This window comes from Cupressus sempervirens, chromosome 2 (assembly GCF_028749045.1).
Source record: "Cupressus sempervirens isolate cs-2001-9-10 chromosome 2, ASM2874904v1, whole genome shotgun sequence".
NCBI classification, from domain to species: Eukaryota; Viridiplantae; Streptophyta; class Pinopsida; order Cupressales; family Cupressaceae; genus Cupressus; species Cupressus sempervirens.
The window spans coordinates 780,486,719-780,514,223 of NC_143119.1; the positions used below are offsets into that span (position 1 = coordinate 780,486,719).

General features: G+C 39.9%; 1 protein-coding gene and 1 long non-coding RNA gene across 9 annotated transcripts in view; both read left to right on the top strand.

Moving 5' to 3' along the window:
• The window catches only part of LOC149575791 (uncharacterized), a 315,107-nt gene that overhangs the window by 26,064 nt on the left and 261,538 nt on the right, over positions 1–27,505 (top strand). For all 7 annotated transcript variants that reach the window (XR_016360237.1, XR_016360238.1, XM_089815588.1 and 4 more), the window contains exon 2: positions 1,604–1,683. Coding sequence is in view for 4 of the 7 variants with exons in the window: in XM_089815588.1 (XP_089671714.1) it covers positions 1,604–1,683 (80 nt within the window). In the remaining 3 variants the exon portion in view is untranslated. The remainder of the gene's footprint in view (positions 1–1,603; positions 1,684–27,505) is intronic.
• LOC149575793 (uncharacterized) lies at positions 204–1,185 on the top strand. 2 transcript variants are annotated; one of them, XR_016359712.1, is made up of 3 exons: positions 204–325; positions 470–585; positions 696–1,185. It is a non-coding gene; the product is annotated as an uncharacterized LOC149575793 (long non-coding RNA). The 2 variants fall into 2 exon arrangements; XR_016359713.1 differs by having other exon boundaries at positions 476–585.

Below are 27,505 nucleotides of genomic sequence, written 5' to 3' on the forward strand. Positions count from 1 at the left end.
ATGTCTATGCTTCAGTTTGCCGACATTGATAAACTATGCTTGGGGGCCATGGACACCATGTTGGAGGAAGTAAAATTGGTAAGTTATGATACAATCAATCCTCTATCTTTGTTTATTGAGAGAGATCTAAATTTTCAATTAACATTACATCAAGATAACTTACATGAACCTCATTTGATATCCTAGATCATACAAGGGAGAGAATGATCTTGAGGACACCTTATACAAAATGGTGGAAGGAATTGTTCTTCATTGCTGGAACAAGATGACTACACCTTTGCACCTCCTAGCACGTGCTCTATCTCCCAGCTATTATATTACAGAGGTACTTTCTATTTCGGGTAGATTGGCACCAAATAGAGGTCTAAGGTTGCTAGTGGATATAAGTAGGTATTTAGTAGAATCTTCAACAATCTAGAGGTAGGGGCAAATGTTAGGACAAAATTCAGAATATTCATCTTTGGAAAAGATGCAGACCCTATTGCTGCGAATGACCAAAGAAGAATGGATTCTATTGCATGGTGGTACGATCATGTGCAAGATTACGTGTACCCCCAATCTCTTGCAATTAAGATCCTATCACAAGTAAGTTTTCAAGTTTTTTTTTGGGCCACTTGCATTGTAGAATTTAACACTTAACACTCTTGAATTTATCTTGTATTTTTAATTTTTAATTTTATTGGTTTTCTCTCTAGGTTGCGAGCTCTTCTGTTGTTGAGCCACATGTTCCTTTATCCACTAAATGAAGCGTAACCGGTTGGGTTAAAAAAACCTAGAAGACTTGGTGTTTGTTCACAACTACTTGCGCTCCTAGCACATAAGGATCCAAAATATAAGAAGGGGGCAGAGAAGCTTCAAGATGAAGTACCCAAGTCTGCTGACTTGGATATAAACATTCACTATCTTGCTAGAGTCTCTTTACTTGATATGGATGATGGCGAGGATGACACAACGCCCTCTTAGGCTAGTGGAACCAGTTTGGGTTCCAATGATGATGATGATCTACCACTTGCAGCAGCTCAAGACCCCATTGATCTGGATTTTTTGATAATCCATTTGATGATTGATGAACACTTACATGATTCACAAATATTGAATCATATTTCAAACTTTAATGAACTATATTTTGTTTTTTGATTTTGTAATTTAGTAATTCAATGTGATGATTTTCTTTAGAATAGTGAAGATAGACCAATGATCAAGTTTTTAAATTCTTAATCATAATGTTTATCTTTGACATTTTACATTGATGAATGATCAAGCAACATAGATTCATACTATGAAATGATTTAGTTTTACAATAATGTATAATTCTCTTATTTTTTTGTATATATATACACACATGTCCAAGAACTCATTCAAGTCATAATGAATTATTTTTTCATGAATCCACGAACTGGATTCTCGTACCCAAACCTGTCTCCGAACCTGAATCGACAACATAAGAGAGAGAAAATTATTATTATTTTTCTGGAGAATAATAAATATCCTATATTTATGTAGAGAAGGATAGGCTGTCACTGTATGGATATGTTTTATTAGCATTCTTTGGAAATACATATGTAAGATTATATTTGACATTAAATGAATTTCTTTGAATCAGGTATTTTCAGGATCTAACCTTCCGAGGTTTGCTTCAAGATGAGGCTGCTGATCTGGCACGGAAGGTGGCAACTGGGATTGGTATGTTTTTGGGTTAAATTTAGTAACAAAAAACAATGACGCTACTTGTCAATTTATTGAGAATGCTTAACTTGCTATATTTCTTTGTTTGTCATGTTCGAGACTTTGAGAACAAATGGTTTACATGAAACCAATCATATATATATATATTTATTTTGGCAAAATAGTTACAGCAGAAGGATTTCCAGATGAGTATCACCATCAACAAATACAATAGAAGAAGGATCTATCACCGGACCTTACAAAACCACCAGTGAGTATCCATAAAAAAGTCATAGCTTCTATCCACTTCCATCTCAAGCACAGCAAGCAAACAGTATTCCCTTTGATTCTTATCAATTAGCTTAAGGAACTGTTGAAATTTTACCTTGGTCTAAATCACCCTATTCTGTGGCATTTCAACCACTTATCCCTATAGAAGCCCATTTGACTAAATTGGCTGCCACCCTATTCCACTCTCTAGGAACAAGAACAAAGAATATAGACTCAAAGTTGATGGCCAAACAAAGAATCTTCTTGATGACCAAGATCAGTCTCTAGGAAGCCTCTTGTAAAGTCTCTTGTTCAACAGAGAGACAAGAATCATGGAGCCGGTTTCACATATACTCCTTCTAAAATCTTTTTCATTGAACTTTCTTTAGAACATCCATATAAATATTTGAGTGAGCACCCAAATAGGTAGAAAAGAAAAATTGAACTAAGCCCCCACAATCCTTATCAACACCAACATTCCTTGCAGCTCTTGTATTGCCTCTAGAGCAACCATTAGTATTATCATGGTTGCTAGGAGTTTTGTAATGGTATTGGTACCAGTACTTGTACATCTATTTTCTAAAAATAGGAGGGGTAATTGGAGTTGCCATTTTATAATTTAATTTAAATTTTAATAATAAGGTTTATATAAAAATTGAAAAGCATTGTCTATAAATATAACATTGAATTATTTTTTATAGAAGTGCACCGATAATGCTGGATATTTCTGGAGTTTTTTATTTATTCAAATTATAGTTATATTTCAATAGATGTATAGGCCAACATGAACAACAAAACGGCAATAGCTTCCATGATGAAGCAAATAAACTTTCAAATATTCTGGGACAAAATTGTGGCTAAAATGTGGAATAAATTTCATGCTTTGTTGGTGCATAAAGTTGTAGATCAGACCCTCAATTCAGCTTTTATCTAACCCATAATAAATATTTCACACCCACTAAAAGGGCTTCAAGATGAGGAAAAAACACAAGGTCGCTAATATTTTTGGCCTAAAAGTTGGTCATGTGTACTATGGTTGGAGGACAAGAGTCAATTAGCATGGTCTTCTCGGATCCAACCACATCCTCATTCTTGCCTACTAATTCTTCTAGCAATTTCATGTTTGTCTTGACACTATAAATGTGCACACAACCCTAGGACATTTATTGTTGCAAGCAAAAGCAAGATTACCTTAATGCCAATTTATCTGGTATCTTGCACCCATCTTTTGTAGGCCTTTTAAAAAAAAAAGGGAATGTTGGCGAAACATATTTAGCAAGTAGTGATGTCTCTACATGTGTTTCTAGTACCAGATATGTGTCCTAGTCCCCTAGACAACTAGTCCCCTAGCCAACAATGTCAAAAGAAAGCCAATTTGTAGATCTGCTCACCTTCTTGGAAGTTTGAATCCTAGATCTAGAACCATCTTGCGAGGAAGGAGAATGTAATATCCTTGGTTGGAATTGATCACAAAATGTTAATCTTGAACTACAGAAATTTTGTCAAACAGTTGTCCGATAACCAAGTATTTAAAGAAACATTATTGCTGCCAGCTACTGTACTATTTTCTCACACCAAATAATATAAAATAACAAGTTAACTTGTGAGATTCAGTTCAGAATTAACGTTATGAAGGCAAACTTAATATTGAAGCAATAGTCTATGACCAGACTAATAAACCAGCACCATTAAGACGTTTGTGAATGATAAATTCTGGAAAATAGACATTCAGATTTCATAGTGCTTGAAATTAAAACAGGATAACAAATATATACCAACCCGTTAACATTGTAGGGCCGTTGGGGGGTAGCTGGAAATAGAGGTATGCCCTTCCTGTGCTCACGTTCAGATGTTTGAAATGGTCACTGCATTGCCGACTGTGATTCACCCACCTGGATGATAGTAATGTGCCGTTTTCCCTATCACCTCCACAGCATCTTAAGCACCCATTGTATGTGCAGTGAGGAATGTCGACTTATCTCCCTGAGCTGCGTCCTTGCACCCGCACTCTGCCAGTATAATGTGTGAACGCTGCTGTAAGTAACTTCACCTGAACTGTTACTGTCTGAAGGCCAGCCACCCTTCTGGTGGATGATACTCTGTGGTTGGACGCTATTCTGGATTCAACCCGACTCCTTGTCCAGTTCCCTTAACCGCTATACATTAAACTCAGAGATCTGATGCCAAACAGAGTAATTGCAGCCGACTGAAATGGAGGTCCTCACGTGGGGAAATATATCCTTGTTCAGAAACAATTGTTTTTTCTTTCATCCTTCAAACTTAAACACCCTACTGACCTGTCCTGTACTCCTTAATGGTTTTCCAATACCAGAATTACATCCTTGTCTCTGCTCTCCCATTACTTAAGATCTTGACGAATCTGGAAACATAAAACTCTAACAAAGTTGAAACTGATATTACTTCAACCTTGCTGATTTCTGTCTGAACTGTGTTTTAATCCAAATAGGAATTGGGGTGACGTTCACTTCCTCCAACAACTCAAGGGGTTTTGTCCTCAGAGTTTACCAGTCACATTAAAGCAACCAGAACTTTCTATATTTTGAGTTCATCAAATCTTGTATGCAAATCCCAAGACGGAGTCTCTTATTTATAACCTCAAAGTGAGGGAAAAGTGTTGGGATAAGAGATGTGGGATTAAACTCCAATTTCATCCTATAGTCACTTAAGTCACCTTATAAATTAAATGGCTTTTAAAACATAAAGTAACTTTATTAAAGCACTTTCAATACATTAAGTGATGACTTAAGATAATTCTCCCTTGTGACTGTCAGGCATCCTGATTGGTGATGCCGTTAATCTATCTGGATGTGGAGATAGATTAACCTAGCGCCATAGAACTAGTGTGGGAGAGGGGACATGACAGAGAAATAGATGACTCTTAAGAGATTAAACACACATAGATCAAAGGAAGTAAGAGAGCCATCCAAATGGAATTTGGCCTTAATATTCTCTCTAGTCATTCTTCTGATTTTAAGCCACATTTGCATGATGTCATTTTGACACTTCTCAAAAGCACGCCAATTTCAACCAAAATTTCCGAAGAATAAAGGGAGGGCCACTATCCTAAGCAACCAAAAGGAAGAAAGTGGAAGAAGGGGGATGACCCAACCTATTACAAAAGTTAGATAAGGAAGTTATGAATTAGTAGTCTATTGCAGAGCTTCCACCATAGATTCTAAACTTTTTTTTAGCAAAGGAACATTGAAAGAAAAGGTGACTAGTGTCCTCATAATTGCCACAAAGAAAACATAAGGAAAGTCCTTGAAAGTCTCTCTCCTTTGTGTTAATCCAAGTCGTTTGTCATATGTTAGAAGCCAACAAAAGAAATTACACTTGGATTGGCCCTACCTCTTCCATATTTTCTTCTATTTAGGGAACTCCACATTCCCTCTTATTTTAATTCTAGAGCTTGATACCTAAGAGAAATTATATAGATTCCTTTTGAGATATGGCCCTAGGCAAGGATATTTGATTTCAACAAGGAACTACAAGGTTTATCAGCCAAAATTGAAGCTAGCATGTCGCATTTCTCCTAGGATCCTTCACTCAACCAAGTCTAAGGCTCTTTCCACCACTGGATTAAGTCCCCCCTAAAGAAATAGTGTACTTAAAATCAACCTTGGACCAACTTGACACTAGAAAAATGTTCTAGAAGGGTTTGAGTTGGGAAAGGTTGACAAGATAGGGGAATGATTGTCCTAAGAGATCCCAAAACATTGTATATTTCCTTTGTTAGCTATCTAGAAAAACCCTTGGTTTATATTTGGAGCCCCCTTTTCAGAAGTGTTGTAGATCATAAAGCCTTGCCCACTTAACTCATCAGTGGAATATCTTCATTAGCTACTCATAAATACTTGGAATCATGATTTTTTTTCCCTATGGGCCCTGCGTGTTGCAATGAAGACTTGAAATGAATTATAAAATAAAAGTTTTTTATATTTTTTAAAGCTTTAAGTTTATAACTTTGTTTATGTAACAAAGTTTTATTTTACTTTGCATTCTCCTACCCGACGAAGACATACGACTATGTTCTGTTGAAACATTGCAGAGAAGACAGGTGTTAAAAAGTTAAAAAAATTTAAATGCAGGTTGAAAGTTATAAATGCAGGGTTGCAAACTTTAACGCAGCTGCTGAAAGGTTGAACGCAGCTGTTCAATGCATTGCAGGCTGAGACAGCAGGTTGCAACTTGGAGAGTGAGACAGCAAGGGTTTTCAAGGCCAAGTTAAGTTTTTTTACTTCTGATTTTTAAAGTTTTTTTAAGAGTTACGGTGTAATCTCTGTTTAAATTCACATGCTAGGCTGTGAAACCTCTGTTTAAAACTTTAAAATGCTGTGTAATCTCTATTTATACCTGCCATATCCCAGAGGCTAAGACTGATTGTGTAAATTTATAATGAAGTTGATGAATCATTATTTGATGAATGGAATTGATAATTTTAAAGTTTTAAACAATGTCGCTTTGATGAATGTGAAATTGATGAATCTATTTCAAAATCCACATACACACACACATTTATATATATAAAAATCCCTGCTATAGCAAAATGAAAAAATGTCTCGGAAACCCGTTTCCTTGACCCTCCTTCCAAGAAACTTGGGGTAACATAGATGGAGACATACCACAAGTATCTCATAGGTTTCCAGAGGTGGCTCATGTCTTTGGAAGTGTAATTATTGTTGAAGTAACAAAGACAAACTATTCAATAGCTCATATTTCTGGGTCAAACTTCATTTTATGGACTGTGCTGGTAAAGGATTTGCAATGTGCAAAGACACAAATGGGAAGGGCATTTCTAATGCACAAATAGCTTCATTTGTAAAAGAATAAGAAGCTGCTGATAAATTGGTTAAAAGATCAAAACAAAGTTTTTATCATCCTCCATCTAGGAACAAAACAATGCAGTTACCTAATGACCAGTTGTATCCTCTAAACATCCATTCTTGCAAGTACTTGTACCGGGAGTGGAAGAGGAAGAAGTAGAAACAACTGCCCACAAAAGAGGTCCATTGGACAATGCATTTAAAATGGAGGCAAGAGAGCTTTTTGATCAAGCCATTTAATGTTGCTTCTATGTTAGTGGTTTTCCTTTCAACTTGATGAGATCACCATATTGGAATGAAATAGTGGCAGCTGAATAAAGTGCCAACTGATTATATAAGTCCCGGGCATGAAAAAGTGTGTACCACTCTATTGCAAAAAGATAAGGCTTGTTTAGAGAATGCTATTCAACCAATTGGACATTCTTGCAAAATTTTGGGTGTTTCTATTGTTTCGAATGGATAGAAAGATTAGAAAAATTGACCATTGATTAATCCAACTGCAGTGTCACCCATAGGGGAAATGTTTTTAAACGCAGTTGATTGTGAAAGGAAAGTGAAAGATTCACAATTCATTTCCAAAATTCTCATCGAGGCCATAGAGATGTTGGGCAGCGAGAATGTGTTGCAAGTGATTATAGGTAATGACAAAAGTTGTAGGGGTGCAGGTGCATTAGTTGATGTTTACCGTACAGGGTAAGAAGTTTAACACATGTATAACACGGCTCAATGCAGAACAGGTACTTTATTCATGTATGCGCTTGCTGATTACAATCCGATTACAGTGACTACAATGATCAATTCCAAAGTCCATCTCGGACGTGTACATATACCTTTCCGAAGGGGTGACTGAAACGTCATGCGCCCGTTCAGATACTACTCTACCCATTGGCTACATTATACATTTACAGACAACATCATCCCCCCCCTCCAAAAGAAAGGTCGTCTTCGGATGACAATACAACAAAATCTGTTACAAAATTTCATTAACAAATTACACCAATGCATAAGTACTAGAAAGAGGGATGCATCCCAGGCGTAGTGGCCGTCCGTGTCCACAACTTGTTCACCTCTGCCCTTAGCTTGTAGACCTATTCTTTTCTGATCTTCAGCTCGGCTTCTGCTTCCAACTAGAGCTCTAGGGCTGACTGCATCATCTCTTCGACTTCTCCCAATTCCTTCTCCTTTTTTGCTGCCGTCTTTTCTTTTTCCATTAACAGGGCTGCCCTCTCAAATTGCTAGGCCGCCCTCTTAGATTCCCAGGCTGCCCTCTCCGAGGCTAACCTGATAGCTGACTCCTCTCGAGCTCTCTCAGCTGCTACCTGATCTGCTTGACTCCTCCAAAGAGTGTAGTACGTCTCCCTGTGTAACTTCTCTATCTCATGAATTAGTCTCCCTATCCGACTCTCCATCTCAGGTTCCTTTGTCATGGACCAGTCCTGCCGCATCTCCGTGGTCTCCACATCGGGCCATCCCCTCTCCTCAAAAAAAACTGTAAAGGCAGCTGGATATCCCGTCCGCATGAAGGATATGACTCCCTCTAGCTCCTTCAGTACTGACTCTAACGCCTGCGTCTTTGCCGAATCTATAACCTGACAAGCCCGAGATGCTAGAGCTGCGACATCATCAAGAAAAACTGCCTTTTTCATTGCTCTCCTGTGCTAGTGGGCGTTCCTGCTGTGTACCCCTAGCCCTCTCCCCTGCATCCACCATACGCTCAACAGCACTATGCAGTATTCGTCACTTTGTGCCTGCGCAACCTCCTATAGTGGGTTCTCCGAAACTACTTCCTGTATGGGTGTCGGCTAGGGTGTTTGCAAGTATGTCACTCGAGGTGCCGGAGTTCGGTGGAACTTTGTATTCAGATAAGCACTCACCCTCTGGGTTCGGTCCTCTCTCTTGCTGTCTTGCTCAGGTGATGCCAACAGTGTCGTGTCTACTGTGACCACTGCATCAGATCCTACTACATCCAATAGGACACCTGATGCCCCCAACTCCTCGCCTGCAGGTACCTCCAACACCCCTGTCTTTGTGTCTATCTCCATCTCCATGTCAAGTACCGCAGTCTCTCCTGTATCTGGTAGAGTCTCACAAGCTGGCTCCCTCGGTGCCTCTGGAGCTACTATCTCTGTCGGTGTTGAATGTGACTCCGCTACAGCTCGTGTCTCTACAGTGGGCTCCGTCGTAGCTGAAACTGGCATCATCACTACCAGCTGTCTGATCTGTCCAAACCCTGGGATACCATGTATACCTATAGGAACCGAGTGTGTTATAGCCGAAAGCATAGTTCGTGGAAATCTCAAGTGCGTAGCCGTGATCACTTCTACCTCTTCGTCATCCTCCTCTTCCCCCTCAGACCCATTCTCCTCTAAAGATGTCTCCTCTCTGCCGCTATCTGTGTCACCACCATCTGTCCTTGGTCGCTTTTGTCCTACGATTTTGGTGCCGAGAGTATCCAAGTGCTTCCACTGCATTATAGGTGGTTCGCCAAGCGCGAGTGGTCCCGGTTTTGCCTCTAGTGCATCATTTGGAATCATCCGCGTCGTCGCATCCAAAAACAAACCAATAGCATAATGTGGCATATAGAATGTTTTGTGCTGTAATGTCATAAACCCTGACATCCGCTCGGCCAATAATGCTGCCCAATCATAAACTCTGCCGTGCAAAATTTCGTTCATCATGGCTATGTGGGGAAAAGAGATATCTGAAGCGCGGCTCGAACCTGTGAGACGGCTTTTAACTATGTCCATCAAACAACGCCAATGCCCCTCCTGGATATTAGATTTCTTTAGTCCTCTACCTTTGGACGTGTCTGAAAGAGCCTCCTGTTCTACCTGCGATAGGTCTCCGCACACAAGCTGTATCAACTTCATCTTCACTTCATGGCTTAACTTTTTCGGCTTGCTTTCTATTTTTCTCCCACCCCGAGCATGATCCAGTATGCCAAATACCCGTGTAAAATCAGCTAGTCTGAATGATACTGTTAATTTGCAATCAAGATATTTGAAGGTACTGCTTCTGGAGAACCTATCATATGTTTCAATCATAATGCACAAAAACCCTTCGTAGTCTCTAATGCAAAACACTGGCATTTGCACTACCCACTCCACCTGTGCTCTTCGAATGCTAGCCTTTACCTGGTGGTTGTCCAGAGTCTCTTGCCACCATTTCCGACACTCTGCACCATTTAACCCTTCGAATGTGATACTCTGTACTGTAGGAAGTTCTCCCGGCTGCTTCGTTTGCTTTGTTTTTTCTTACTTGCACCTGCACTACTGGACCCTGCATAAGTTCCTCCTGCTATACGAATTCCAAATGGTAGTGTCTTCGCATTTTTGTTCATGGCAGTGTCTTCGTCTAGCTTTCTCTTCCAAGCCCTCTTTCCAGCTGACTGCATAACTGTCACCTTTTGTCGTTTTGTGAATAAATGTCACACTGTTATGGCAGTTACTTTTCACAATTTTTTGCCGGCTTCTGTACTGTACGGCTTCTTCAAATCCTGTGAACAATTTCTATGGTACGGCTTGACTGGATTCAACCTTCTAGGTGATGGTATGGCTTCCTTAGTATGATATTTGTTCTGCCTCAGTTTGACTCTTAGTTTTTGATCTCTTCAACTCCCCTTTTGTATTGCTCTAATTTTCCTATTTCCTGATCCGTACGGCTCTAAATCATGGCTTATTTGAATTCCTTTTTGATTCTAGCCTACGGACTTTATTCCTCTTTAGTACGGACTTCCCTTTATTCTATTTACCTCTTGCTTGTCATCGTACGGATTATGCAATATTTATTTGGTTATTCCCAGCTGGCCTATGCTTTATCTTTCCAGAGAACTTATCCCTCATCCGTACAACTTCTCCCCTTCCTTGCTTCGTAGGGTACAATAATTTGGTATGAACCCTTGTTGGTGATTTTGTATGTAAAACTTGCAGCTATGACATCAAGACCATTTGCCTTTTTTTTGAGTCTTTAGAACTTGATTTCATTGGAACTGAGTGCCTTTCTTTTGGTTCTCTGGTGTAACCAAGCATTCCAGATTTCTTATGTACTTGCTCTATCACCGTACGGTAATGTCTTCCTAGGCCGTACGGTCTTTTGATCTTGCTGTTGTCAACCATACGGTATCATTGTACGGAGGTTTTGATGTGCTCCTCTTTACCGTATGGTATCCTGTACGGGCTCTGAACAGAAAGTGGTATGGTCTTTAATTCGTCCTTTGGCCGTACGGACTTCAGTTCACCCTTCCTTGCTTTAGTATGGCCGTACGGACTTCAATTTATCTCTCTTGTGCTTTGGTCTGGCCGTACGGTTTCACCTTCAATATTTTCCAAGTCCGTACGGAGTCTTGGCTTCTAGCAATTAGCCGTACGGTCTTTCTTATAATCTTCTTCAGACACCAAGGGCCGTACGGTCCTTTCTTTTACTCATTATTTACAACTTTACTACTTTAAGGTAGTACGGTATTTTTAAAAAATTTTATTTGCATTACATAAGCTTTGAGTCCGTACGGTCATAAAGGAAGGTTGTACGGTCATCAAAGACTCCTTTTCAATTCTTTGTAAACTCACTTTATTATTTTTTTCTCCCTTTATTATTATTTTGTTATTTTGCTCCATTTTTCTTCATACTTTTTCTTCTGATGATGTCTTCTAAGGTCGTACTACAAGCTTTTGTTCCCCCATTTAATATTCAAAATTCCAATACGCTTTATGCTTCATGTTTCATTGTTTTATCACTTCATACTTTTACAACTGTAGCTTAGCACTTGACATTTTAAAACTATATTTGACTTTAATATTATACATATATACATTATTTATAAACATCTTTTCTTCGTTCAATTATTTGTCTGCGGAGGATCCTTCCTTTCCCTGTATATTTTCAACTTTGATCCATTTACGGCATCTGGTATTTCTTTTTCGTCTAGTGTCCACAATTTAATTGCTCCGTTATATCCAACTTCCCATATCTCATATGGTTCGACCCATTTAACTTTGAACTTTCCAAGATTGATTTCATTTCGTCCATTATACTTTAGTACTAATTGATCGGGTTGAAAATTGTTTAATTTTAAATGCTTCTGATGCCATACCTTACACCTGTTTTGTGCAACTTCCGTGGCCCATGCTGCATAGTTCTTATTCCTTCAGTACAGCTACTTTTGTGCAGGTATCGCACCTTTGATTAATGGTATCTGATGGACACATAGTTCTAGTGGTACTCTTTTTAAGTCCTTATACGTCCAAGCAAAAACATCTTTGTACTCCATGAATATTTTGAATGCTGCCGCTTTCAATACTGGGTTTCAATCGTCTCCTACAAGAATGTTCTTCGGATTTTCCTCATCACCCAAGTTCATTATTTTCACTGTCGGCTCTTCATACTTTATTGGCTTATCTTTACTGAATGTATGGGCAGGTGTTTCATCCACCTGTGCTTCTCCCTCCTTCAGTTCACTGTACTCCCTCGAAAATTCATGGCCATCTTTTCCTTCCTCGACACTCAAAATATTGCAACTCGGAAAGACCTTATAGTCTTCCATTTGCCAGTGTAGCACTCCGTTTATTGAATCTAGGTCGTCATCTATTGATCCTCCTTCTAATCTCAACACCCCTTCATCATCTGTTTCCATCCTTTTTTTCCCTTCGTCATCATTCTCACCTTCGCCTTCTGAGTTCGATGATGCTGCTTCTTCTCCTACCATCTGCGTATGCAAATCAATTATAAATCTCCTACCTCCTTTCGCCAGGGACAGGGTGTTCCTTTTCAAGTCATGTTTTACCTTAGCTTGCACCAACCACCCTCGTCCCAGGATGGCGTCGTACCCTCTTCTCTTTAGTGGAATGACCACGAAATCCAGTAAAAATGGTTGTGTCCCAATTGTTACTGATTGTGCCATTAGAGTGCCCAAGGGTTTTATCCCATGTTGATCTGCTGTAAGTAACTAAAAGGTGGGTGGCCATAGTGTCAGTTATCCAAGTTTTTTCCAAATATCTTGTGGCAGCACGTTCACTCTTGATCCTCCATCTACTATTGTATCCGTTAGCACCGTACCTAGAATGCCCATCTCCACCACTGTTGGGTGTCTACCTGTCGTAAGTGCTAGTAACATCGGGTCTGTTGCTGCTGCCGTGGTTGTTTCCTTGCTATCCTTTGCTTCCTTCCTCACTCTTGGGGACGGTGTCATATTTATAATAGCCGTACACAACTATGGCATGGTGAGAAGATCATTTAATTTAATTGGCACTTCCGTTTGCATTATCTGTTTCACCATGTTTTGTTCCACCAAGTTTCTTTTCGGAGTTTCAGCAGTGTCTTTTACGTGTGACTTCTCTGCTTTCATCTGCTTCTCTATCTCTGTTCGAGCTTTTTGTAACCTCTCCTTTTCCTCTTCCGCATTTGGATATTTTGCTTTCCTCGCTTGCTTCCGCGTGATTGCCAACACGTTTTCATCACATGTTTCAATACTTAATAAATTTACGCCTTGCTTTGGACATTTTGAATCTTCATGGTCCCCTGGACCACACCATCTGCACAGTAGCTGCGACGTCTCCTTCGTAGTACAGTCCCTTGTGAAGTGACCCCAAAGATTACATTCCCGACACTGTATTATCGGCCGTCCACTCGCATCATATTGTATTCTACTCCGGCCTCCATTGTTATTGTTATTGTTTCCACCCCTTCCGCGTCTATTATTATTTTGATATCCACTTGAAGTTGCATCATTGCCCATGTTATTGCTATTGTTCGATGCTTCCTGCGTGAGTAACACCTGTTGGTGTCCCTTTGCTTTCAAGTTAAACAGGCACTCTTTCAGGGAATGCCCCGTCACCTGGCAGATGTCACAAAACTGCTTCTTCGGGCATGAACCCTTTGTATGGCCGTCCTTGCAATCTGTGCACCATAGTTCTCCTTTTACTGTATCCGGATTCTTTTTCAAATTTTTGAATTCTTTCATCATTCAAAGCATGTCTTTTTGTAGTGCCTTCGCCTTCTTGTTCGATTCCTCATCACTACTACTACTTTCTGAGGATGAATCGTTCGAATCAGAGGATTTATGCTTCTTCTTACTCGTCTTTTGTTTGCTTTCCAAATCCATGGCACGAGTATACACATCGGTGTATGACGCCGGTGGTACAATCTTCATTTTCCTCTTAAGAGCCGACCGTAGCCCCTCCATGAACCACCGTTTTTTCAGCCCATCTGTTGGTTGACTCTCCATCTTTCCTATTAGTTCTTTCAGTTGCCTGGCATAGGTTTGGACTGTCTCATTCTTTCCTTGTTTGGTACTGTATATCTTTGCCACTATTTCATTATTATCTTGGAGTAATCTGAATTCTGCTATAAATTCTTTTTTAACATCCTCCCATGTATTAAGTTTTTGAGGACTGGTGTCAGAAAACCAATTTATCGCCACACTCCGTAGGGTTGCTGGAAATTGTCTTACCCAATCATCCTCATCCGTTACACCATTTTCCGTCCATATGGTTTCACACGTTTTACAATGTCTGATAGGGTCTGCTGAACCATCGCCGTGAAACTCGGGTAACTTTTCTTTAGGGCTTGCCCTCGTTACTTTCGTTTGATTCTGAGGTACTTGTGTACTCGCGCTATTTTGAGCTCCCGTGCTGTTCTGGACTTCCGCACTGTTCTGTGCTCCCACTTTGTTCTAGACTCTCGCGCTGTTCTGTGCTCCCTCGTTGTTTTGGACTTTTGCGCTATTTTGGATAATAGTCTTGTTTCCAACAACTGCGTTGTTTGGTGAAAAGTCTTCAAGTGATGTTGTTCTATTCTCTTCCTGTATCCATTCCTCCGGTGTATCGGGAACGAAAAGATCACTCCACGCTCGTGCTCCCTCAGCACTCCGAGCCGTGCGAGTTGTTTCCCTTCCGTTTGGACACTCTCCCCTTGGTGTATATAGGTTAAATAATTCTTCCCTTGTTTCCCCCACCAAATTCAAGCGTTGTCGAGTTTCTTCCAGCAATTCCTCAGCACTCCTCAGCCTACTAGGTGAGTGCACTCCCTCCGTCTATGCCTCTTCACCCCTTCAGTGCCCCTTGGCAATCTGTTGAAGTCTCTATCTGTGTTTTGCTTTTTGTGTTAAAATTAAAATTTCTTTTGCTATACTTAGTTCATTTTTATCTTTTACCTTGTTTTGATCCTTGTTTGGCAAATTTAGTATTAATCCTCATATCATTTCTTCGTTCCAGGTACGTCTGGCAATGACGCCAAATGTTTACCGTACAGGGTAAGAAATTTAACACATGTATAACACGACTCAATGAAGAACAGGTACTTTATTCATGTATGCACTTCCTGATTACAATCCGATTACAATGATTACAATGATCAATGATGATTCCAAAGTCCATCTCAGACGTGTACATATACCTTTCTGAAGGGGTGACTGAAACGTCACGCGCCCGTTCGTATACTACTCTACCCGTTGGCTACATTATACATTTACCGACAACAGTTGAGGGCCGGGATGACCACATTTCTGGGACACCGTGCACCCTATACTCCCTAAACTTGGTTATCCAACAAATCAACATTCAAATAGATTGGTTATAGCAAAATTACTAAGATGGGGAGGAGATACAAATGTTTGTGATGAACCATCAGATGTCACAATTGATATTTAAATCATTCTTCAAATTGGAGTTATTGAAGGTAAATTGTAATTTCTAAATTTAAATTAATTATGCAATTTGAATATGTTTTATGTCTCATTCAATTATCAATTTGTATATAACTTTGGTTAATATTTATTGACATATTGTTATGATTAACTTACTTAGGTGGCTGACAATCGATTTGAATTTCATACTATTGTCATGAGACGACTTGTCAAGGTGCAAGGGTCATTAAGACAAATGGTTATTTCTAGCCAATGGGGTATATGGAAGGCATTGAATTCAGAGAGGGAACAAAAGGTCAAGGGATTGATCTTGGATGATTGTTAGTGGACTCGTGTGCAATTTGTATTAGATTTCACGAACCCTATCAAGACTATGCTCTGCTTTGTTAATATTTATGAGCATTGTTTGGGGGATGTCTATATGATGGCATGGATACTATGGTAGAGATGGTAAAAACTTCTATACAAATACATGAGAATGACCCTACAAAATGTGAAGCCTTGCACAATCAATTAGAAACAATCATTCATCATCACTAGGAAAAGATGACTACACCATTGCACCTCCTTGCATATGCCTTATCTCCAAGGTACTATAGCGAGGAAGTACTTGCTTTGCCAGATAGAGTAGAACCCTATGCTGAAGAAGTAGCTTCTAGTGGGTGCTACAAAGCTTTTGCAAGATTCTTCCTAGGTGACGACATTCACAAAAAAGTTAGGACAAAATTTGGCTTATTTGCTTTGGGATTGAAATTTGGTCCTATTGCAATAAAGGACCAATGTAACATGGGAGCAATCACATGGTGGTACCTCTATGGTGAACTATTTAAGCATCTCCAACCTCTTGCAACCAAAATCCTCTCACAAGTAAGTTTTTTTTTTCTTTTTTTTGTTTACCCCTTATATTCTATAATATTTTAAATTCCTTTTCATTTTTTATGTTTTACTTTAATTATGTAATTGTGAACATTGTTCAAGTTGTAAGTTCTTCTGTTGTTGAATGGAATTAGAGTACATACTCCTTTATCTACTCAGTGAAGTAACTGGTTGGGCTTTAAAAACGATGAAGACTTGGTTTACATTCATACCAACTTGTGCTTTTTGTGATGTAAGGAGGATCACTACAAGGAGCAGCCAAATTTTGGGATGTAGAACATGAGTATGCAAACTTGTATGCAACGATTCAAAATCTTACTGCAAACATGAATGATGATGCTGATAAGATCATGACACTTGGTGCATCGAGCACAAGTAGAACCATTTTCGGTTCAATTGATCTTGAACTTGCAACAATTGGAGGAGTTGGAGACTCAGAATTTTTTTGCGAATCCGTATGGATTCTGATTTGGATTGATGAACATTGAATCATGAACTATATTTTGGTTTTGTAATTGTGATGATTTTATGATTTGCATTGGAATCATGAAAATAGCCGTATATGATATTTTTTTATAATCTTATTGAATGTTTGAATTTCAATTTGAATATGTATTGTGAAGTATCATACTATCAAATGTTTTAATTTAGTATATTTCTTTCATTTCTTTGTGAATAATAGCTGCGATAGAGATTTGGTTACCTGACTATTACTGTGGTTACAAATTCAGTCAAGTTGTCTCCTGAAAGAAATTTCTGCTGTATAATCTCCTGATTATATTAGCCTATAGTGACTATCTTTCCCAGCAATCTTCCTTGGTTCTGTTCGAGCTTCACAAATTAAAGATGGCTTCTCATACTTCTGTTCGTGCCTGCATACTGTTCAAATATGAATTTTTTGGTATTCATTTTCAGTTCATCTCCTCATATTCTATGCTGTTATCTGTTTGTGATATGTGTCTAGCGATGTTGATGTGGAAGTTTAATGATGATTTGATACTTATGTTGTCTTTGTAATGTCACCAATTTTAATACTTTAAATAATTAGCAATCCCAAAATTTAAATAATATTATTTGGACCTTAAATTATTTAATAAAAGGACCCAATTTTTGTTTGTTATCTGTAGGAGTTTGCCGTGTTGGCATTCTTTTGTAAACCCTCAGGAGTTTTCTCCTAAGGGGTATTTATGTGCGGCATGTAGGAAGTTGTTAGTATGCGATTTTGGATTACTTTCTTTGTACTGCAAACTCCAGTTGGAGTTCTCTATTATTTGCCATTTTGGAAGTGAGAGATCTTCCCTACTTGGCTTTTTCGGTTTCGGTGGGATTCAACCCTCACCTTATTTCGTCCGTGTATTGTTTTTCTTTGGATCTGGCACATTTGGAGTGCCATTATTATTGGAATCTGTAACTAGCGATAATTTGCAAATCTTTACCTATGTGCATCGATTATTCACTAGTCTTGGCATGTTTGGCATTCATTAGTGTTTCTGCAATTATTGATCTCTTCTGCATAGACCGATCACTTCCAGGTACCATACCCAACGTACACTGAAGGGACCTCCATTTTCCCCCAACTCACACCATTCCCACTATCCAGTGTACACCTATCCATTTCTCTAGTCCGTATGCCTATCTTGTCTAATCCATATACCAACCTCTCCACTCTATATGCCAACCTCTTCTCTACTTCGTACACAAACCTCTTCTCCAATCTGTTGCCCATCCTCTCCTATAGTTTGTATGCTAACCTCTCCTCCAATCCATATGCTGAACAACCTTGCCTCCATTGTGCAACATGTTTGAGCTCCATAAGAACTTAATGACCCCTACTGCTAGATTGGGAACATTATAGTGGTATCATAGCTCCTCTAGTTCGTACATCCAACATCCTTGCCTCTACTGTATGACATGCTTGAGCTCTGTACAAACTCAGTGACCCCTCCTACGGGATTGGAAACATTACAGTGATATAAGAGTCGGTGATCTTGCCAGTCTATCAGGTATTGAGATTGAATCATGGTGCCAAGTGATGGTTTGGTTGATGCATTGAGAGAGCTAAGAAGTCAAGAAAGGCTCCACAAATGAGCGAAGGAAACACTCCAATTCTTGGTGTGAACAAGGTGGTTAATAATGTCTTCCACTCTTAGGGCTGAGCGTTAGGAATTGCAAGCACCCACTCTGGTTGAGACATTGAAGAAAATCAAGCAAGATTGGGTAATTGGTGGATGGGAGAGCGACATATCTCTGAAGGATTATATCGAATTGCAAATGAAGTATTTGTCATCTTAGCAAAATATAGAAGTGAGAGATTGATAATTGGCTTCAGGATGAAGTCATACAGGCACAAGAGGAAAATGAAGAGTCATATAAGGATTTGCAAGTATCTGTTTCTATGCCTACAAGTGGAGAATACCTAAAACTTCAAGATTATGAAAATGGTGAAGGAGATGCCTACACCAATTTGATCAAAACTAACACTCATCGATCAACTTGATGGAAATTCTCTACCAGTAGTTGTTCAACTTCATGAAGACGCAATGAATGATTCCATGTAGGAGCAACCACAATTGGTTGAATAAGGAGTTTATGTTTCAGTTATGCCTAAGTTGTACATGACTGCAATTTCTTCATGTAAAGGGCCTCCTTATACAAACAATAGGATCTATATGGGCTGCGAGATTCTTAAGAAGGTAGATGATTACATGAATATTGTGGATCTGGATGCCAATGTAGTTTATAATTGGCTTCTTTCCTGGTGACTTTGAACATGACAATGTAGTTTAACAGAAATTTGATAGGGATGCTTATGGAGCAATAGAAGCTAGAGTCACTCTTCACTTGTATGATGGTAGTGCCGGCAAATATGGGTACAGTGAGGATAGTGGAGTGCAATGCATGTTGGTGCAAGACCATCCTTATGGAAGTGGCAAGATTCACCTGATTGATGAGACTCCAGAGGAGATTGGTGTGCATGATCCCATGAAGGTTTTGGATTGGAGCCCCGATGTGTTTTATAATTGGCTTCCATGGGATCCTAGTGGTTTTGGACATAGCATTGTTTATATTAGAGTGGCGTAGCGGAGGCTTGGTGGTGGTTTACTCATCTCAATTGAATTCAATTATGCTCATGCGATCTTGAAGAAGCATGGAGTTTCTAGCAGATATGCGCATCTACATTTGGTTTGGGATTCTAGAGTTTGTAGATTGCTTGAGGAGAAGCAATCTTTGGCTGGCAAGGATTTGTAATGTCCCCAATTTTATTACTTAAAATAATTAACGGTCCCAAAATTTAAATAATATTATTTGGACCTTGAAATATTTAATAAAGGGGCCCAATTTTTATTAATTTATACATAAGGGTTTTCCGTGTTGGCATTCCTTTGTAAACCCTCAAGAGTTTTCTTCAAAGGCGTATTTATGTGCGGCATGTAGGAAGTTGTTAGTATGCGATTTCGGATTACTTTTTTTGTACTGCAAATTCCAGTTGGAGTTCTCTGTTGTGCATCATTTCGGAAGTGAGAGATCTTCCGTACTTGGCTTTTCTGGTTTCGGTGAGATTCAACCCTCACCTGATTTCGTCTATGTATTGTTTTGCTTCGGATCTGGGATATGTAGAGCGCCATTATTATTGGGGTCTATAACTAGTGATAATTTGCAAATCTTTATCTGTGTGCATCAATTATTCACTGATCTTGGCATATTTGGCACTTGTAGGTGTTTCTGCAATTATTGATCTCTTTCGCATAGGCCGATCACTTCTAGGTACCATCCGTAGTGTACACCGAAGGGACATCCATTTTTCCCAAACTCACACCATTCTCACTACCCACCATACGCCTATCCTCTCCTCTAGTTCAAACACCTATCCTCTCCTTCAGTCCGTACACCAACCTCTCCTCCAGTCAGTATACCTATCCTCTCCTCTAGTTCATATGCCTATCCTCTCCTCTTGCTCGTATGCCAACCTCTTCTCCAGTCCGTACGCCAACCTCTCCTCCAATCCATATGCCAACCTCTCCTCCAATCTGTATGTTGAACATCCTTGCCTCCACTATATGACATCTTTGAGCTCTATCAGTGAACCCTCTTACCGGATTGGGAACATTATAGTCTTCCTCAACATCTCCAATCTGTACACCTATCTCTCCTCCAATCTGAACATTGAACATCCTTGCCTCCATTGTACAACATCTTTGAGCTCTGTACAAATTCAGTGACCCCTCCTATCGGATTGGGACATTACAGTCTTCCTCAACATATTGGACATCTTTGTTATCATATTTAATGACATATGGTCAAGATTATTATTCACCATTGGAGAAATACTTATGGCTGTGTTTGTTTTGTATTTAGATGGACGGAGGTTGAAAACAAGATAAACGAATTATATTCTTCTTAGATTGTATGCGAAGTGAATTCTTGTGTGATTTTCATTTTGTGATGGTCATGTTTGAGTCATATAGAAACACATTTTTTTGTATCCTATATACAGAGTTTTAATGTTATTTGGCCTATGCTACATATAAGGAAAAGTATAGTGTGTTCGTTGTTGTGTGTTTTGGTCGATTTAAATATGAGTTGATAGTTCATTCTCTAAAGATATATCTAGTTTAGATTGTCGAACTTCTTGAAGGCCTTGAGAGTAGCTGAGTTATTGTAATATTGATTTGAGAGTTTTAATAAAGATCTATTTTTCTGGTGGGCTGGGTTGTTTCCCTCTTTGAGGAAGGTTTTTCCTAGGATGTATTCTTTTGTGTTTTACTGTTGCAGATTTTCTTTCTATATATTCTATTTGGCTATATTTGTGGTTCAAAATTTAACATGGCATCAAAGCGGGTTTGAAGTAACTGGATCTTGAACTAGAAGTTTTATCAACCTGTGTTCTTTTCTTGGTTATTCTTATTTATTCATTTTCAATGTGTGAGGATGGTGAATGGTCTGAAAGTTGAGGATTGGTTGGAGGGTTCACCAATATTTGCTTCTTTGAAACCAAGTGTCTTGATCGCTCTTGAGGAAAATTATCTTTTAGATTAAGTAAATCCCGATGTTGCAGAGCCATCTGATGATGCTGGAAAAGCTCAGTGGAAGAAGAGTAAAGTTATGGCCAAAATGATCATGATTCACTCTGTCAAAGATCATTTAACTTCTAGTGATTTCATAATTGGAATCAGCTAAGGAGATGTTCAACACTCTAAAGCATTTATATGAATTTATTAACACTTTAAGAGCTCTTGCACTTGTTTACCATACAGGGTAAAGAAACTTAACACATGTAGTATAGCATAATTCAACGCAGAACAAATCCTTTATTTATTCATATATGCACTTATTGATTATAGTCTGAATACAATGACTACAATGATCACAATGATGATTCCAAAGTCCATCTTGGACGTGTACATATACCTTTTCGAAGGGATGACTCAAGTGTCACACGCCCGTTCGGATACTACTCTACCCGTTGGCTACACTATACATTTTATCGACAACATCATCCCCCCCAAAAGAAAAGTTGTCTTTGGATGACGATACAACAAAACTCAAAATAAACAAAATACATTAGTGCATAAATACGAGACAGAGGGATGCGTCCTTGGCATAGTGGCCGTCTGCGTCCTAAACTCGTTCAGCTCTGCCCCTAGCTTGTAGACCCGTTCTTTCCTAATCTTCAACTCTACTTCTGCTTCCATCTGAAGTTCTAGGGCTGATTGCATCATCTCTCCGACTTCTCCCAACTCCTCCTTCTCAGCTGCCAATTGTTCTTTTTCTAGTTAACAGGGCTGCCCTCTCGGATTGCTAGGCTGCCCTCTCGGATTCCTAGGCTGCCCTCTCTGAAGCTAACTTGGCAGCCGACTCCTGAGCTCTCTCAGCTGCTACTTGATCCCCTTAACTCCTTTGAAGAGTGTAGTACGCCTTCCTATATAACTTCGCTATCTCATGAATCAGAGCCTCTACTCGGCGCTCCATCTCAGGGTCTCGTCGTGGCCTAGTCCTACTGCATTTCTGCAGTCTCCACATCCGGCCATCCCCTCTCCTCAAAACAAACTATAAAGGCAGCTGGACATCCCAACCTCATAAAGGATATGACTCCCTTTGGCTCCTTCATCATTGACTCCAACGCTCGAGTTTCTGTTGAATCTAACACTTGGTGAGCCCGAGTCGCTAAGGCTGCTACATCTGCCAGAAATGTCTCTCTCATCCCTCTCTCCCGTGCTACTGGTTGTTCCTACTATGCACCCATAGCCCTCTCCACTGCTTCCGTCATATGCTCAACAACGCTATGCGGTACTCCCTCACTCTGTGTCTGCCCAACCTCCTGTAATGGGTTCTTTGGAACAACTTCTCTTATGGGTGTCAGCAGGTATGTCACTCGAGGTGCCAGGGTTCGGTGGAAATTTGTACTTAGGAAAGCACTCACCTTCTGGGTTCAGCTCTCTCTGTCTCGCTCAAGTGATGCTAGCAGTGCCATATCTACTGTAACCACTACATCAGAACCCACTACATCCAATCAGACACCCGATGTCCCCAACTCCTTGCCTACCGGTACCTCCATCACCCCTGATTCTATATCCATCTCCATATCAAGTACCAAAGTCTCTCTTGTATCTGGTAGAGTTTCACGAGTCGGCTCCCTCGGTACCTCTGGAGCTGCTATCTCCGTTGGTGACAGATGTGACTCCACTACAGCTCGTGTCTCTGCGGTAGGCTGCGTCATAGTTGAAACTGGTGTCATCACCACTGGTTGCTTGAACTGTCCAAACCCTGGGATACCATGTATGCCTATAGGAACCAAGTGTGTCGTAGTCAAAAGTACAGGCCGCGGGAATCTCAATGGTGTAACCATGATCACCTCAACCTCTTCGTCCTCTTCTTCTTCCCCCTTAGACCCACTCTCCTCTGAAGATGTCTTCTCTCAGCCATTGTCTGTGTTTCCACCATCCGGCCTTGGTCGCTTCTGTCTTATGATTTTGGTGCCAAGAGTATCCAAATGCCTCCACTGCATAATAGGTGGTTCGCCAGGCACAAGTGGTTCTGGTTTTGCCTCCAATGCATCATTTGGGATCATCCGCATCGTTGCCTTTAGGAATAGACCAATAGCATAATGCGGCATATAGAACGTTTTGTGCTGCAATGTCATAAACTTGGACATCCGTTCGGCCAATAATGTTGTCCAATCATAAACCTTGCCGTGCTAAATCCCGTTCATCATGGCTACATGGGGGAAAGAGATATCTGAAGCACGGCTCGAACCTGTGAGGCTGCTTTTCACCATGTCCATCAAACAACACTAATTACCCTCTTGAATATTAGATTTCTTTAACCCTCTGCTCTTGGACGTGTCAGAAAGAGCCTCCTGTTCCACCTGCGACAGGTCTCTGCACACAAGCTGTATCAACTTCAACTTCACTTCACGGCTCATCTTTTTTGGCTTGCTTTCTATTTTTCTCCCGCCTTGAGCATGACGAGGTATGCCAAATACCCGTGAAAATCAGCCGGTTTGAATGATACTGCTAAATTGCGATCAAGATATTCAAACGTACTAGTTCGAGAGAACCTGTCATACATTTCAATCATAATGTGCAAAAACCCTTCGTAGTCTCTGATGCAAAATACTAGCATTTGCACTACCCATTCTACTTGAGTTTTTCGGATACTAGCCTTCACCAGGTGGTTGTCTGGAGTTTCCTGCCACCACTTCCGGCTTTCTGCACCATTTAACCCTTTGAATGTAATACTCTGTATTGTAGGAATGTCTCCCGGCTGCTTCGGTTGCTTTACTTTCTTTTTACTTGCACCTACACTTGTCCCTGCATAGGTCCCTCCTACTACACGAATTCCAGATGGTAGTGTCTGTGTTCCTGCTCATGGCAGTGTCTTCATCTAGTTTCCTCTTCCAAGCTCTCTCTCTGGCTGACTGCATAATTGTCACTTCTTTGTTGTTTTGTGAATAAATCATATACCATTAGGGCAGTTACCTTCTCTCACAATTTCCTCTTGTCTTGGCTTCTGTATAGGAATGTACAACTTTCCCTTAAGGTTCTATGGTATGGCCGTGCGGAATTTGCTTCCCCAACTCTTAACCTTCAGTCAATGTTTAGTCTCTTTCAATCTGTTGTTTTTTGAGCAAAATAATTGCTCTTACCTGTACACAGTATGACTCTTAATTTTTTTTTGATTTCTCTTTACCTCCTTGACAACATCAGACAACCCTCTTTCATCAGATTCCCGTATGGTATTTCTGTTTCTTGATTCCCAAATCTGTACAACTTTAGTTCCATGTCTCTCAACTCTATACGACTTAGCTCCCTGCTTTTGAATTGGTACTTTAAATCCTTTTTGTCTCTAGCATATGGTGTCTATTTACTTCTCTTGTGCCGATTGCTATATGGACTCTGTGGTTCCAATACTTATTTAATTTCCTCCTCAGTAGCCATATGCTTACTCTCCTTGGCCATACAGTACCATCATATGGTCTTAGTATCTTCCCTTTGCTTCCTTTGAACGTACAGACTTTTTTCTTCTCCTCTTGAACTTTTACGTACGGTCCTTTATCTCCTCCGTATGGTCCTTCACCTTCTTCGTTCGGTTGTCTTTCCACATGGTTTCAGTGCCTCCATCCGTATGGGTTCTAGTCACTTAAGAAATGTATTTCTGTGCGCTAGTTTCTATTGGCCGTACGATTCTTATGCCTCTATTCTTGGCCGTACAGTATCACCGTACGGTCTTTGATCTCTGTTGTTTGATCTCCAATTTGTTCTTTTGATCAGCTTGACTATATGGACTTTAGTTTATCCCTCTTTGTGCTTCCTGTTCGGACTCCAAAATGCCCCCTTCCTTCTAACCGTACGGAGTTTATAATTTCTAAGCTCTTAAGTCCATACGGTCTTCCATGCTTAGTTTAACCCTTATAACAAGCCATACGGTCTTGAAATTTCTTCAGTTATGATTTTTTTTGAGTTATTGCTAACATTTTATAATCCTTCAAGGCCGTACGACAGACTTTGGTTCCCAAGCACTTTTAATATTTTAAAATTCCCGTCATTTTAATACATTTGCTTCTTGCTCCATGTTCTCTTATTTTATTTCTTCATACTTTTAAAACTATAGTTTATCACTTGGCATTTAAAACTATCTTCAACTTCAATATTTTATTATACACTATCTACATATATACATTATTCTCAGTCGTTTTTTCCTTAGTTGTTTGTCGACGGAGGGCCATTTCTTTCATGGTATAATTTCAACTTCAATCCATTTACTACGTCTGGTATTTTTTTTCCGTCTAGTGTCCACAACTTAATTGCTCCATTATCCCGTATCTTGTATGGTCCGACCCATTTAACTTTGAATTTTCTAGGCCTGATTTCATTTCGTCCATTATACTTTAGTACTAATTGGCTGGGTTGAAAGTTGTTTAATTTTAAGTGCTTGTCATGCCATGCCTTCCTCTTGTTTTGTGCAACTTCAATGGCCCACTGTGCTTTCAAACATCGCTCATCGAGTTTGTTCAAATTGTACAGTCTCTTCCGTAAGCTCTCCATGTTGCCTAATTTGTTCTCAATCGCTATCCTTAAACTCGGTACCATGAACTTTGTCGGTACCACTGTCTCCTGTCCGTACATCAGCTGGAATGGGGTATGTCTTGTAGTTACTTTATATGAAGTACGGTATGCCCATATAGAGCGGATGGTAACTTTTCTTCCCAATCTTCTCCCTCAACTGCACAAGATTTATAAATTACTCCAACCAGGATTTTGTTCGTTGCTTCGGCTTGTCCATTAGCTCTTGGATAGTATGGGCTCGACAATGAATGGTAAATCTTGAATTCCATAGTGAGCACTCTGATAACATGGTTAACAAAGTGTCCTCCTTGATCACTTGTCAACTGGAGTGGAATCCCGTACCTTGTAATAATTTGCTCATATATAAATCTTGCTGTGTTGGCTGTCGAATTGTCTGGTAATGCATGTGCCTCCATCCATTTAGTTAGGTACTTAGTTGCTACCACAATATATCGGCACCTTCTTGTTTTATTGACCTTCAGTGGTCCAATGAAATCCAATCCCCATCTCTCAAAAAGTTCCTGTGCGTGCGAGGGATTCAAGGGCATAAAATATCTCTTCAATAGTTTCTCAGCCCACTAGCATGTATCGCATGCAACAACCCACTCCTTGGTGTCGTTGTATACGGTCGACCACCATAATCCTACCAGAAGTATCTTCCGTGCGATTGTATCCGACCCCATGTGTCCTCTTGCCGGTCCTTTGTGTGCTTCCTTTAGTACTTTTGGAATTTCCTCCTCCAGGACACACTGCCTTAGAATTTGATCTGGTCCCATTTTTTACAATAGCCCATTGATTAATTGAAACGTCCGGCTCCTCAACACCAATTTCCGTCTCTCATTTGGTGGCATGTTACTCGGAAATTGCCCCGTTGATGGATATTCTCCAATCCGTGTGTACCAAGTTGGTAGTACTGTAACATGGAATAGCTGCACGTCTGGAAAATCATCATTAACTCTCTTAGGTGGCTCCCCCGATTTTATTCTCGATAGGTGATTTGCACTCACATGACTTTCCTGGACGTACCACAATCTTAAATGTAAACTGTAATAATAACCATCGACTTATTCTTCCTTGAATAATCGGCTTATTTACCAAGTATAACAGCGTTTGATGATCTACGTAGAATACAAATGGAGTGGCCAACAAGTAATGTCTAAACTTCTGCATTGCATATACCATCCCCAACGCCTCTCACTCTATGGTACTATAATTTTTCTTTGCCTTTGACAACAATCTACTTGCAAAGTACACTGGATGGTCCAATCTATAGTCACCAATTTGCGCTAGTGTTGCTTCGATGGCATAATTTGATGCATCTACATGGACATGAAATTCTTTATCCCAATTTGAATAGGCCAAAATCGGAGCCGTAGCCAACCTTGTCTTCAATCCCTCAAAGGCTTCATTTTGTTCAGCTTCCCATCTGTAAGGTTCACCCTTGCAGGTGAGTTTTTCCAGTGGATAAGCAAATTTTGCATAGTTTTTAATAAACCTCCGGTAATAACCGATGTGCCCTAAAAATGACTTCACTTCTGACACATCTGTTGAGGGTGGCATCTCTAAGATTACGCAGACCTTGTCTGGATCCGTCTTCAATCTTTCTTTACAAACTATGTGTCTGAGCAGCTTTCCCTGTGGCAACA